The sequence below is a fragment of the Alosa sapidissima genome, chromosome 20 (assembly GCF_018492685.1).
Source record: "Alosa sapidissima isolate fAloSap1 chromosome 20, fAloSap1.pri, whole genome shotgun sequence".
Taxonomy (NCBI): Eukaryota; Metazoa; Chordata; class Actinopteri; order Clupeiformes; family Clupeidae; genus Alosa; species Alosa sapidissima.
Genome location: NC_055976.1, coordinates 18,316,297 through 18,330,861, shown reverse-complemented (window position 1 = coordinate 18,330,861; position 14,565 = coordinate 18,316,297). Strand labels below are relative to the sequence as shown.

At 44.2% G+C, this 14,565-nt stretch overlaps 1 protein-coding gene across 1 annotated transcript; it reads right to left on the bottom strand.

Moving 5' to 3' along the window:
• Window positions 1-1,236: 1,236 nt before the first annotated feature.
• Window positions 1,237-14,372, bottom strand: ubap1lb (ubiquitin associated protein 1-like b). The gene is made up of 6 exons (XM_042075581.1): window positions 14,237-14,372; window positions 12,053-12,193; window positions 8,571-9,188; window positions 6,506-6,712; window positions 2,639-2,740; window positions 1,237-2,080 (listed from the first exon to the last, which is right to left on the bottom strand). Exons 2-6 carry the CDS (start codon window positions 12,182-12,184, stop codon window positions 1,946-1,948), a joined length of 1,194 nt encoding a protein of 397 aa, XP_041931515.1. The 5' UTR covers window positions 12,185-12,193; window positions 14,237-14,372; the 3' UTR covers window positions 1,237-1,945.
• Window positions 14,373-14,565: the final 193 nt, after the last annotated feature.

The following is a 14,565-nucleotide window of genomic DNA, read 5'->3' as shown; positions in this document are numbered from 1 at the left end:
ATCTTTGCCAGGGAATGTCGGGTCAAGTGGGGCCAGGGGAAAGAAAGAGGTGAGTCAGAGAGAAAGAGAGAAAGAAAGAGAGAGAGAGAGAAAGAACAGCCCTTATATGAGTGACGTAAGGAAAGCAGGTTAAATTAAAGCCGTCAAACTAGATGAGAAAGATTAGCCAGTATCCGCAATTAGGGAAAGTGATTGGTTACGAAACTTGAACTTGACCTCAAAGTTGTGCAAGGGATCTGGTGCCCAGTGCCGAATTCTGTGTTCTCAAGCAGACAACCACCCTGTCTGCTGGCCAAAAAGTGTTCTCCTTTCTCAATTCTGTTATCCTTTGCCAGGAAGTACATCTTCTTTTCTCTCATCTGTTGATCGCTCAGTAACACAATGGCTCATATGAAATGCTTATGGGAGAAGCCGTGTGTGTGATTACTGAAATAAGTAGAACAGTTTAGGGAGCTTTGATTTCCCAAAGAGGGGGAGAAATTAAAATTAAAAACATGTGTCATGCAAAACATTGTCTACAGTTGTATTTTATTTGGCCAACATCCCTACAGTCTCAAATGAGTCTGCATCTTTACCAGTAACTAATTCAAATACTTACTGATGGGCATATGATTAACACCAGTAACTGATTTATATACTTACTGATGGGCATGGGCTTCACAACGCCAACCTCGCTCCAGCTGCAAGATCGACTCGATTGGCACGATGTATTCACAACATGATTGGCACGATGTATTCATATGTCAACTTTTGATGGCAGAAAAAGCGGGATATATGTATACGACTGCCATATTTGCGTTACGAACTAACCCCATACATTTCTATGGGAGATTCTTTGAGTGCTGTGTCTCCTCATTAGAAAGTCTCTGCTTGGATCCATGGTCCCTGTGGGCACTTGGACCCGTATATGGTACGGGCGCTGTAACCTGCTGCGCCACAGCACCCCCCAAACTGATTCAGAAGATTGATAATTCAAAATCCTGTTCTGTAGGGGATGGAGCACAACCTGCTCTAAAAGCATAAGGAAATCCATGGAATGTTGAAATGATATACTGTGAAAAAATATATATAGACCATGATGATCGAACAATGATGAGTTTCCTCTTTTGATTCCAGTTTACTTGAACCTTGTTCAAACAACTGAATAAATGTCATTGAAAAATAAGTCATTGCACAGTTTTGAGTTTGTTTCCAAACATGTATTTACATGCAGATACAGATGCAAATTGTATACAGTTCATATAAACAAGATGATTTTTAAACAACTGTGATATACAGATTAGTGCAAACATTTAGCTGGTGCAAAACTGCCTAATCAGCTAGTACCAGACAACGGGACAGATTTAGATCTGACATGACATGGATCTACTAACTAGAACCCTCTCAGATCCGGACCGGCTCGTGTCCATTTCAGAGGCGGTTCTGGGTAAGGCCTGTTGTGTCAGTCCTACCAGTGAGTGGAGGCACCATAGAACGAACCAGTAGCAATAATACCAATAAAAACAACAATAACAACAGTAAACAGGGAGTCTAAACAGTAACATAGAAACTAAATCCTGCATTAGGCCTACTGATCTACATACTGAAGGGATAACGTATTGTTCGTCGGCCATCATGGGAAAATAAGTCGAGATATGGGATAAGTGTCGAACAGAGCCGTATAATAAATGCTCGTATGTGCTTATCAGCTTATGTATGTACAGAGCTGTGCATACACAGAGAGGTGGCTTTCCAAGGCCACAGTGTTCAATCCCTTCTGTTCCAGCCAGAGATAGGAAGAAAGCTTTGGCATAGCAAACCAGTGCACACAGAATTATCCATGTGTGCCAGGACAACACCCAGTTCATCCAGTGTTGTGTTGTGTCATTGGTTAGCTCTGGCCAGCCGTGTCTATTCTCACAGGCCACGGCCCAGTGTTGAGCTGTGTGATTGGTCCAGCTGGGTGTCAGGCTACGCGCGTCATCAGCTCCTCCAGGGCGCGCTCTCGGTGGTTCTCGTGCACGAGCAGCACCTCCTTGATGGCGTTCTGCTGGAAGCCCATCTCATTAAACTGGTTCAGGAGTTGAAGGAACTCCTCAGCCTGCGGAAGAGGGGGGAGAGGAGATGGGGAGGAGAAGTGAGGAAGGGAGGGGAAGGGAGAGGAGGAAAGAAGAAGGGATGAAGGGAGGGAAGAGACGAGGAAAAGAGGAAGGGATGAAGGGAGAATAGAACAGAATCACATTGTTAGCATGCTGTAGAGTGTAGAGTCTCATACTCTCTTTACAGTTTACATCATATGCTGAAATATACAACCTTATTCAGAGTCTCCTTTGTCTGAAAATATAAACATTAATAAATACTGAGAAATGTGTTTTCATATTGTGTCATTGTTGTGGACTGTATATACATTTCATATAGGCATTCTTGATTCATTGACCTTCGAGACATGTGTGTGTGATGTTGAACCCTTTTTAGTTTTTGGCTGCTACCTCTTCCTACATAAGTGCTAAAAAATAGTGCATGTTTAATTGAGAGTTGTTCAGGAAGTAATTAGCTTTCCTACTGCAGTAGACTTAACTATATACACACACACACACACAGAGTATTTCGTGGTAATGACTTAACATTACATAAGCGAGGTGAATTGGCCTGCACTTACCTTGGTCTCACAGTTCTGGAACATCTCCAGAGCCTCCTCCACCTCGGCCTCGTCATATCCTAGGCCACACAGGCGGTTGCAGGCCACCAGGTAATTCAGGATCTACGGAGGCAGGTACAACAACAGAGGGGAGACCAGGTGAGCTGGATGGCACAGGAGGCGGAGGGGGTGGGGCATAGTGTGGCACAGGTAAGACATGCAGGTAAAGGTGTACCATGTAAAAAAGGAAGAAACCACACACTGTGTTCCCAGAAGCAGTGGACATTCTTAACTTGCCAACGGTTCTTAGAAAATGTGAACCATGTGGTGCTGGAACACGCATCAAAGTCTGTGAGTCCGTGACGGGAGAGATTGGGATTCAGCTAGTGTGTTTCCTAGATGCAGTGTCTTAATTTGCCAATGTTTCGACCGTGCAATGTGTGCGTTTCTTAGGCATGTAACAGATTTGTGGCAGATTAGCCAGGTGAGGCTGAGTGCACAGACAAAACAAGTGACAGCTTGCTGCAGGTGACCTCAGGTGAGATGGGCAAGTAGCTCCGGTGGAGGCGCACACACCGGGACCCAGGTGGACATGGTGCTGCGGATGGGACAGACTGTCCAGGTGAAACACACTGTGCAGCGGTAACAGGTGACAGCTGTGGTCAGGTGACTCATATGGCAGAATTAATGATGAGATTGGTGGCGATCAGATTGGCAAATACAACTCAGACGTTGGACCCTAGTTGGAAATAAAATGTATGCACCCCTCTGATGAACAGCTGTGTCCTTAATTAGACTGTATCTAACCTTCAGTCACATTGAAGCCAAATCACATGCCGATTCAGGCAGGCTCTTTCCATTTACGGAGACCAATGAGCATATTTACAATGTTTTATGCAACCAGTGTATATTCAGAATATAATCTATATACAACATATACAACAAAAAAGATCTAGCATATTCCACTGGTATATGTCTAATCTATTTGACCAGAGGTCAGTCTCTCACTAAACTGCATGTGTGTCATTGAAAGCTGAGCCATTTGACACACAACCCTGGCCGGAGACCAGATCTCAGGACAAGGGGGACAGGCGTCAGATTAACACCTATCAGATAAATAAAAACCCAGAGACACACTATTCCAGCCAGGGACAGACATCAGCATACTGTCATCTGAGCAGGGTGAGAACAGCATGTAGAGTAAGGGATGGAAGGAGAGAAAGAGAGAGTCAGACATAGAGATGGAGAGAGAGTCAAATAGAGAGAGAGAGAGAGAGATGGAGAGAGTCAGACACACAGAGAGAGAGAGAGGGAGGATGAAAGGGAAAGAAAGGTAGATAAGGTGAGAGATAGGACAAAGAAGTGCCAGTGGGTGAAGCTTCTACATAAGTAGACAAACTGGGAGGAAGAAAAGGCAGACTGACAGATGCAGGTAAACAGATAAATAAAAGGATTAGAAGGACAAAGTCTTATGAAGGAGAGAACGTGACTCTCACAAGACAACATGGCACTGGGAGGATGAAGATTACAGACTCTCTCTCTGTGTGTGAGTGTGTGTGTGTGTGTGTGTGTGTGTGTGTGTGTGTGTGTGCATGTGTGTGTGCGTGTGTGAATGCCTGCCTGCCTGTGCGTGTGTGTGATAAATGCCAGCAGTTGTAGGGCATCTGGTTAATTAATCCCAGCCTGTCTCTGATCCTGCCACAACCTGCAGCCCTCTTGCTCCAGGCTTGGCACCAAGGTCAGTGCCAGTCTGCCCCAAACAGGGCAATTAATCTCCTTACCCATGCCACCACTGACCCCGGCTGTGTTTAATTTGAATTTCCCCTGGGGATCAATAAAGTATCCATCTATCTATCTATCTATCTATCTATCTATCTATCTAATCCCACTGGACAGCAGTAATCACGGGCACTGGTGAAGACTCACATGACAACATAGCAGCCGCTGTGGCCTGGGATTGTTTATTTGGTAACACTTTACTGTAAGGGTACATGAATGATCATGAATTCATGCAAGAATCAATTCATGATTTGTATTACTTCATTCTTTAATATCTAATGAATCATCAGGAATTGACATGAGTTCATAATTTGTAATTCGTGACCTCATATATGAACATCAACACATCAACTAAAACATTAGGTACGTTGGACACAGCTTTATGAATTATGATTTATTAAGCATGATCATGATTATTTCTTTTTCTGCCAAAAATGTGGTCATAACTGCTCAAATTCTGACTTGAACACAACTTTGCAGTTCTCTAAACACATGTCATTATTCACCACTTTAGTTGAGGGGCAACAGACATGATGAGCTCATGAGCAATTAACCTTAAATTCCTGTTATCATGATGATCATGCTTAAAAAATCATAAATCATAATGATGTACCAATCGTACTTAATGTCTTAGTGGGCCGTGCTCAGTGTCTCTCTCAGCCAAGGGGTCCTTGGGCTGAAAAAGGTTGAAGACCCCGTCTTAGTTGTTAATGCATGAGGTTATGATGAATGAGAGACTATGAACTCATGTCAATTCCTGATGATTCATAAGATATAAAGGAATGAAGTAATGCATAAATCATGAATTAATTCATGTACCCGTCTCTTCCCATAAAGTGTTACCGTTTATTTTTTGGATTTTTAGTTAATATATATTTTTAATATATTTTTAGTTTATATTTATTATCCTCTTTAGAAGACCTTTGTACTCTGTCCTCCCAGTGGGCTCATCTAATGCCATAGAGAGGTGTTGAGTTTTTTTGTTTTAGGATATTTAAAGCATTCACACACACACACACACACACACACACACACACACAGAGACACACAGACACACAGACACACACACACACACACACAAACACACAGAGATGGTGAGTCATCCAGAAAGCTGACCCCAGGCCTTGGTTTAGATGATACTATTTTACATCCACTTCCTACGTCTATGTGGGAACATTTGAGATTGTTTTGGCTTTCAACTACTCTGGGATACAGGGAGAGAGAGAGAGAGGGAAAGAGAGAGACAGAGAGAGAGAGAGAGAGAGACAGAGAGAGAGAGAGAGAGAGAGAGAGACAGAGGGGGTAGAAAATGAGGATTAAGCGAGGGAGGGGTAATAAAAGACAGGTTGTGGAAACTTTCCGAGGAGATCTTCTATCTGCTTTTTTATGATGTTATTTTTCCTTTCCTCCAGAACCTAATTAGAGGCGGTCTTGGAGGAAGTTGAAAGCTCCGTCAGAGGGCAGCTATAAAGGTGTGCTGGGGGGGGGGGGGGGGGGGGCTCCCTGGCAGCGTACAGTACACATTACATAAGTTCAGCTAAATTCCCTTTCATCATCAGGGAAAAATGCTGCCCATTATGCAGGAAACATGCCACACTTAGTGATATAGTGATGTAACCCCTGTATGCGCTTCCTGTTCCAAAATGTCCATGAGAGTGTAAATCTAATCTCGGCCATGGACGACTCTTGCATTTAAATGGCATGTTCCAGAACTTAAGTGTGTGAGTGACGCAGCTATGAACGTGTGTTGTTTCTGAACACAGCCATTATGGCCAGGAGAGAGGTAAAATGTTAGTCTCCTCGTTTTTCTTAGCTGGAGTGTTAGCTGGAGTTCTTAGCTGGAGCTGTGAGTGTGTGTTTGTGTGTGTGTGCATACATGTGTGTGTGTGTGTGTGTGTGTGTGTGTGTGTGTGTGTGTGTGTGTGTGAGTATGTGTATCCATGTATGTGTCTGTGTGTGCGTGTGTGTGTGTTTGTATGTGTGTATGAGTGAGTATGTGCATCCATGTGTGTATGTATGAATGTGTGTGCGTGCGTGCATGCGTGCGTGCGTGTGTGTGCGTGCATGCGTGCGTGCGTGTGCGCGTGTGTGTGTGTGTGTAACACACACCTGCTCTGAGCTGTGCTCTCTGGTCTTCTGCAGGGCGATGATGGCGGTCCTGAGGGAGTAGCCGTGCTCCGTGATGGCCTCCACCAGGTCCCTCTCCTCGTCGCTCAGCGCCGACAGCAGCTCCACCGAGGAGTCCACCACCGCATGGGAACCCAGCGGCCGAGGTTCTCCACAGGCAGGCGGGGGCCGAGGGAAGGAGCACAGGGACTGAAACATAACAAACAACAGTCAGTCACCAGCTCCCACAGGGACACGAGGGAGAGCGGACACACAGCAGCATGGCGATGGGAAGATGGGGAGATGGGGAGATAAGAAGAACGTTTGAGGGAGAGAGGGAGACCGAAGAAGAGGCATAACAGAAATAAACAAAGGAGAGAGGGAGAAGAGAGAGAGAGACAGAAAGAAAGAAAGAAAGAAAGAAAGAAAGAAATAGAGGGAGAGAGAGAGAGGAGAGAAAGAGAGAAGGAGAGAGAGAGAGAGAGAGAGAGAGAGAAAGAAAGAAAGATAGAGAGAGAAAGAGGGGGGAGAGAGGAGAGAAAGAGAGAGAGAAAGAGAGGGAGAGAGAAAGGAGAGAAAGAGAGAAGGAGAGAGAGAAAGAAAGAAAGAGAGGGAGAGAGAGGAGAGAAAGAGAGAAGTAGAGAGAGAGAAAGAGAGAAGGAAAGAAAGAAAGAAAGAAAGAAAGAAAGAGAGAGAACATGAGAAGAGGAGAATAGAGGAAGGAAGGAAAAAAGCTCTGAAATCATTTTGATGTGTCCATGTTTAAAAATTTCCTGTGGGAATTCTAGTGGGTGATACTTGAGAGTTCCAAAACAGTTAATACTCTAAGGAGTAAGTGTTTTTTTTCATTCATTCCAGCAGTCATACTCTATAGATCATGTACAGTGGTCACTTGGGTTCATTCTTACATCATAAACCTTCAGTTGGCAGCATGTCAATCACATTTTTGTGGTCGTAGGCTACTCCTCAAAGCGTTAAAGTGGACTTGGGCCATCTCAGCTCTAAACTATCAGCACCAGGTCCATTCCAAAGCTGGACTCTGTGTTCCAGGACGGAACCGGACAATATAATACTGTATATGCTGCTGAGAACGACAGACCTCCTTCTCAAAGCCAAACCAGCATGGTGACAACTTGGCTGGATCCCAGAGAAAGACTTTTCACTGGCTAATATTAGACAGGGTATGTTTTGAGACATTTGAGAGTGGTATGATGATGATGAAGAAAAAGAGAGCAATTTGTCCATTCTAAGTGAAGCATGATTTGATAATCATGGAGAATTTGCATCAAAGTGACCTTCATATCGACACATATAATTTAGCCTCATTAACATTTATAGATGTATCATGTCCATGGTTGATGAAAGCTGTGGAGAGCTCCAGGTTCATGTGTCTGTTAGCTGTTTAGCAGGGCTGTGTTGTGTGGGGACTATTTAAATCTCTTGTGCGTCTTGTTCTAACCTCACCTAGCAGGTCAGAGACATTTATAGCTCGGTCTCAACTGACCGAAGCTAGGATCAGCTACTTTAGGCTTGACACCACTAACCTACGCTGCTCTCAGCTGCTCGTTTCCACACACTCACCGTTTCTGGGAATCGTGTGGCATGGGTCGAACAGTGGTCACTGCAGGTCAGTTGTGTTTCAACAAGATGGCAACAAGAGAAGTCAATCTCCTGGTGGGGATTTATATGGGGCACCAGGCAGGGCAAGATACAGAGAACCCCAAAATAACGTATCTTTGTCAACTGGGACGGACAGACATAACTTCCTGGCAAAAGACAGGATTGGTGAGGCGTGGGGGGGAGAGGAAAAACATGTCTAAGAAAACCGAGAGAGTGATGATTTCTAGGAAGTTTAAATAACATCCACAGGGAGGTCAAATTCTAATGATCATAAGAACTGCGCACTTGCATATGAATGATGCCCAAATAACATCCACAGGGAGGTCAAATTCTAATGATCATAAGAACTGCGCACGTGCATATGAATGACGCCCAGGTAAATAACAGCACAAGCTTTGAAAAACTGTATCTGATCGTAGTGAGACAGTGTGGACGTTGTTGCCCTTACCAATACAGAGGGCTTGGTGTATCTGATGGTGGGGACCGGTGCTTGGCTCTTCTTGGACACTGTGATGGAGGTCTTCTTACGTGACGATCTCTGATCAGACAGGCTGATGCTCCTCAGGGTCGGCGGGCGGGGCGGGTTCCGCGCGGACAGGGATGCTTGCCGCAAGTTCCTGAGTTGGTTCTGCTGCTGCGGCCTAGATGGAACCGACTGTGCCTGTACACACCGGCTTCCCGGCAGGTCCAGGAACCGCTGCGAGGACCCGGCACCGTTCTTCAAGTCTCCTCCTTGACAGCGAGTGCCTGTCACCCCGACGTCACCACCACTGTTGTCCTCCTCCTCCTCGTTGTCCGAGTCGGAGATGGTGAAGTGGACGCGGCCGTCGATGTTGCGCAGGTGCGAGGCGTTGAGGCTGCGGCAGCGGCGGAGAGGGTTGGGCTCCCACAGGTCACTGCTCCACCTGCTGGCCAGACGGCTCTCCTGCGGGCTGCTGAACATCATCCAATAGGGAGGGCAGGTGGGCAGCACGTCCGAGGGGGAGCGTGGGACTTGGGCCTGGGGCTGGGTTGGGTATCCCCCCTGGAGGCCCGTAAGAACCCAGTTCTCCAGTCTGAACGCATACTGTAGGGAGAGAGAGAACAGGGAATGGACAAGAAGTTAGGTTCTACAGTCCATCAAATGATGGGTTCTAAGAGAGCTTGGGACAACATAGGTGGTGATAGTTCATCTCACATTATCTGCAGGAGAACAAAAAGAACTGGGAAAAGTCTACATTAAGTTTTGAAGTTTAGTTAATGGTGGGTTCTGGAACAAATTCAAATGTTCCTAATATGTATCCTAAAGATCTTCAGAGCAGTCATTGATACATCCTCAGAATACAAGTGGATTTGGAGGACTTCACTTGTGCATTGTAAACTACTACAGACCAGAGATTAGCAGAGTAAAGTAACTAAGTAGAAATACATTACTTAAGTATAAATGGGGCGTATTAAGGGTACTTTACTTGAGTTTTTATTTTTCTTCCTACTTTTACTTTACTCCATGTTTTAAATTAAATGTATACTTTAACTCAACTACATTTTCATTAGCAGCATTAAGTAGAAAGTAGGCTAAAATAATGTGCAAATGAAAACAAAAGCCACAGTTTCCATTCATCATATTAGATATTTGCAACCCCAAGATTTGACCTGTTGTCACCACAGGACACAGCAATGAATGAAGTCATAGTGACAGAGTTAAGGCCTAGCAAATATAGCCAAGACATAGCACACCAAGGACTATATAGGCTGTTGTAAGGAGCGGAATTCAATTAAAATTCCATCTACTTGCTTTTCATTAATAGCACTTTCGTTTAGGCTTTCAAAGCGTGTTTATGGAGTATGATGTAACTGCCCTTCTTAACATGTTGGATAAACTTCATTATAGGCCTATAAAAGGAAGCAGCAGTGAAATCAATGGAAGCCATACCTTTCTTAAGGCTTCGAAGACATTGTGTAAGAAGTGTACGCACCAAGTTTGAAGGTGCTGCATGAACTTAATAGCCTATCCAAAGTTCTGGCTGCTTTCTTTTTCATTAAAAACATAGTGAAGGGAGGGGGTTGTCACTCCACCTGGCCTTGGAAGCTTTTACTAGTACTTTGTACTTCTACTTTCAGTACTTAAATATGTTTTATAATGGGCTAGTTGTCATACGTAACTTAAGTACTGTAAACACTTTTACTTTTTTGCTTATAGATTACTTTTACTTAAGTCATTTTCTGATCAAATATACAGTACTTCTACTCCTACTTCTACTTCTAAGTGTGGGTTTCGGATACTTTATACAACAACTCTTCCACAGACTGTATACAAATAATCAACAAAAATGTAACCTCATTGTCATTGAACCTGAATTACCTGACAACTAACTTTTACTGTCAGCAAATACTGACCGACTGTCACCTGTCACCTTCCCCTTACCCCAAATATAAGACCATAATATTTTTCCTCACAGTAACCAGGGTCACCAGATGGTTCCTTAACTGCTGCTCAGAGAACCACGGCAGGTTCGGGAAATCCCTCAAGCACCACACACTGTGGCTATAGCTTACAAGGCCGTCGACCTTTTTGACAGTAAGTATTGCACTACTACATAGCAATAATCCTTGCATTGCATTTTCAGAGCATTTCATTAAAAAAAACACTGGAATGAATAAATTTGTCCATAGCTACAGGCAAAAGATACAGATCGAAACAAGGTCTCTCTGTCTCTTTGTGTTTGTGTGTGTGTGTGTGTGTGTATTTGTGTTTGTGTGTGTGATTATTCATCAAAAAAGTATACAATGGCAACGTTCAACAACAAAATGATTATTAAGTAAAACAGGAAACAGATTGTTTTGGCAGAACATCCAGACTGACTTGGAGGCCATTCAAAAACAACTCTTTTAGTCAGAAGGAAAACAAACGGCTTCATCTGTAGTAAAAGCAGCATGAAGGAACGCAGGGGAACGCGCAGAGCAGACGACTATCGTGATGGAAGGGCGAACCGTGGCCAAAAATTTTATAACATTCCAGAACCAGATTCCTCCAAATTGCCCAGGGACCTAGTGCAGGTATCGCCTTTTAGTTGGACAACTTCAGTTTAAATCCTTCAAACAAGGCAGCCTTGAGCACAGGTCCATATAGGGTCATAGGACGACCGCTTGGATCAGATAAGAGGCCAGGCGCGACTATTCCTTGAAAAACTCCACGGCCTTATCACATTAAAGTGAAACCGTGTTTTTGAGAGCGTGTCAGCAGTGATCTTCAGACCCATCCAATGTCAACATCTTGGCTGCAGCCCTAAGCCTATATATGGAGAACACATGGCCATGATGGAATTAAAATCGGTGTTTTGGAAAGAAACACGAATGATACGTTGTTGTAGAACATAATCCTAACCGTATAACGCCAGATACAATGTCAAGATATCCCTGCCTCTTGACGGAAAGGTTGCAATGCATAAGAGTAATGTATATTGACTCTTTGGAATTTGGTATTAGACATCCAAAGTACATTGTGTGCATTTCAGAAAACAACAACTAACAACAACAAAAGAGGATTTCACAATTAGGCTGTACAAAAATGAATGAGTGAAGTTGGATTTTTCTGGTACAGTGATGAGACTTAAATATGATCATTTTGTGGATAAACACTTGTTCATCATCTTGTCAATGTCATGCAGTATAGCCTCATGTTTTATCTGGACTAGCTCATTCTTTTAAATAGCCTGTTTACTTTCAATCTTTAATAAGATTATATTGTGTAATCTCATGCAAAATATAACTACAATACATTGATTTCTGAATTTCAAAGTTTATGAGTTAAACATTGCCTCCCACCCCACAAACATATGCGAGCACACACACACACACACACACACACACAAAGTGCAAGTGGGAGCTGCACAGATAGCTTCAGTGGGGGCCCGTTGGCTCTGGTGGGCAGGAGGTTCGGACTGCACTCACCTCTGTCTCCTGTAGGACCGTTAGGTAGTCTGGAACGGTGATGTCGGGCGCAGAGACCGGCTCCACCTCCTCCTTCACCTCCCCTAGCGCGCCCAGCGGGATCTTAAAAGGCACCTCCTCCACTGAGCCCATGCTGCACGTCTGCGGGGAGAGGGAGGATAGGGAAAGTCCAAAAAACAGTTAAACATGCTCAGCACCCTAACACGCAAATGTCCTGTGGTGACAAGTAGACTAATGGGTTGTGGTAATGGGTGAATATCAGTAAAACTACTTCAGTAAAACTAACGTCAGATAAAGATTTCTACAACTCTTCCATCCAAGAACTCTGGAATTTAACTGAAGTTCTAGAACTTAAATCTTAGAGACTTCCATAGAGGAAGAGGCTTGGATGATGGCTTGTGTCCAGGAATCACATAAGGATGACCGATGTTGGACATGGCGATAGCAGGAAGCGTGGATGTTTATCGTCAGGGAAGATGAGAGTCAGACTTCTGGGAAGGCTTTGCCTGTTGCGGCTCAATGTTTACCTGTCTATTTGTTTACACCCTTACACAATGAAGAGGTGGCTGTTTTTACCTGTCTTTATCTATTTACACCCTTATTCACTGAAGAGGAGGATCCTGGGATTAGTGTTAGGTTTGCACGGCACTACCTGCTGTCCACATCCATCTACCCTGTCCGCCCCCTCGGGATTATCATTGGTGGAGACCTGAACTTGAGTTGGACGCTGATAACCTCCTTCAGGACACAGCTAGCCAACAATAGACTCATTCACAGAAGACCTGTGGTGTGATGTGTTTTTCCAAGATGATAGCTCACTAATTTGTTCACTAAACCTCTCAGCCTCTCATTTACCTCACGCACTTTAGGAAGGAAAATGTTCCAACAGTCCCAAGGCCTCTGCACTCATAGAACATAATGACAATTAGTACTAATGGGACGGACAATATTATACTATAGGGCAGAAGGACACTCCTGGCACATACACACACAGACACCCAAACCCACACCTACACCCACACACACCCTGTCCCAAGCACCTACGTAGCCCTAGAGGTACTGTAGCTGAACTCGAGTCAAACCTACTCCACTTTCAACAACACACAGCATCTGTGTCTGAGTGGTTGTTGTCCTGGCAACTGCGGTTGTCGTAGCACCAGTGGAGCATCAGGTGAGGTGACAGCTGGTTCACTGACGCCAGTGCCTCAGCCCCCCAGCCTCTTCCTGACGATGGAGCACCACAATGGGGAGGAGGATCAGCCCGAGTCTGGCCCACTCAAACCAGCAGATGGCTCCAGATTTATGACCCAATCCGTGACTTTACCAGCAGATGCTCACTAAGCTTCTGGGTTGATCTTTTTTTTTGTGGATCAAGCAGACAAGAAGGTTTAAGAGTGCAACTTCTCCTTTTGCATTTAATCTCTTAGTGAAATGTAAAGACAACATAGGCTCCCAGGTACACCAATTACTGGTATCAAATTCAAGTCCACAATATTTGGGCAAAAAAGTCTGCTAAATTCCTGAACTCTAATATTGTAAGTTCTTAGAATGCTCTAAAAATTCTAGTCTCTACGCACCATGCTCTCTCATTCATTCCAACCCTTGAACAGGTCAACGCACACAGGAGGGCAAGCGTTTGCTCACCGCTCTTAGCTAATCCACTGTTTTGGGGCTGTAGCGCATACAGGGGGCTCTGTAGTGGTTTATCAACAAAACAATACTGTCTCCACAGCTTATTTGATGTGTATTAATGCAGAAAAAGACCATGGGTCAATTTTCGCTGGAGTTACACATTAAGTAAAAATCTGACTTAGCAACTTTCACTTGTATTGGAGTAATATTTGACAAGGTGTATCTATACTTTCCCTTAAGTAAAGGAATTGTGTACTTCGTCCACCACTGCGCATAACTAAAATGATAAACCAAACTAAGCCTAACATTTAACCAGGAGGATTTGGTCACACAAGAAACATGTTCACATTTATGTTGAGCATATGAATGTGGGCATATCTACAAACACTGCATATAGCCTACTGTAGATATTAGGTAACAAGACAGATCACAATACCAAGGTACCACTGATGCCAATATCATGCCAATTGCTAACATTAATTGATCATAAATCAGCCTAATAACTGATATGACAACTGACACACAACATGAACCCAATTCATCAGAACTCACCTGTCTCAGGAGTGTGCGTTCGCTCAGGTGTTTCGGGAATGTGTGAAGAGTGACAGGGAAGTTGAGAGAAGTGTCAGGTCTTCCGTGCTGGGAGGATGTGTGTGAGGAGTGTCAGGTCTTCCGTGCTGGGAGGGTGTGTGTGTGTGTGTGTTTTGAGAGGGTGATTAGATACTACGCGCACAGACGGAAGCTAATTCTCACAGATGCTGCTAATTCCTCCTTGTCACTAATCCACTGACATAACACACTTACACCCTCCCCAGACACAAACACACCTACACAGGCCCTGTTTACCTGCTTACCTTCAAACCGAGCCAACCACAACCAGT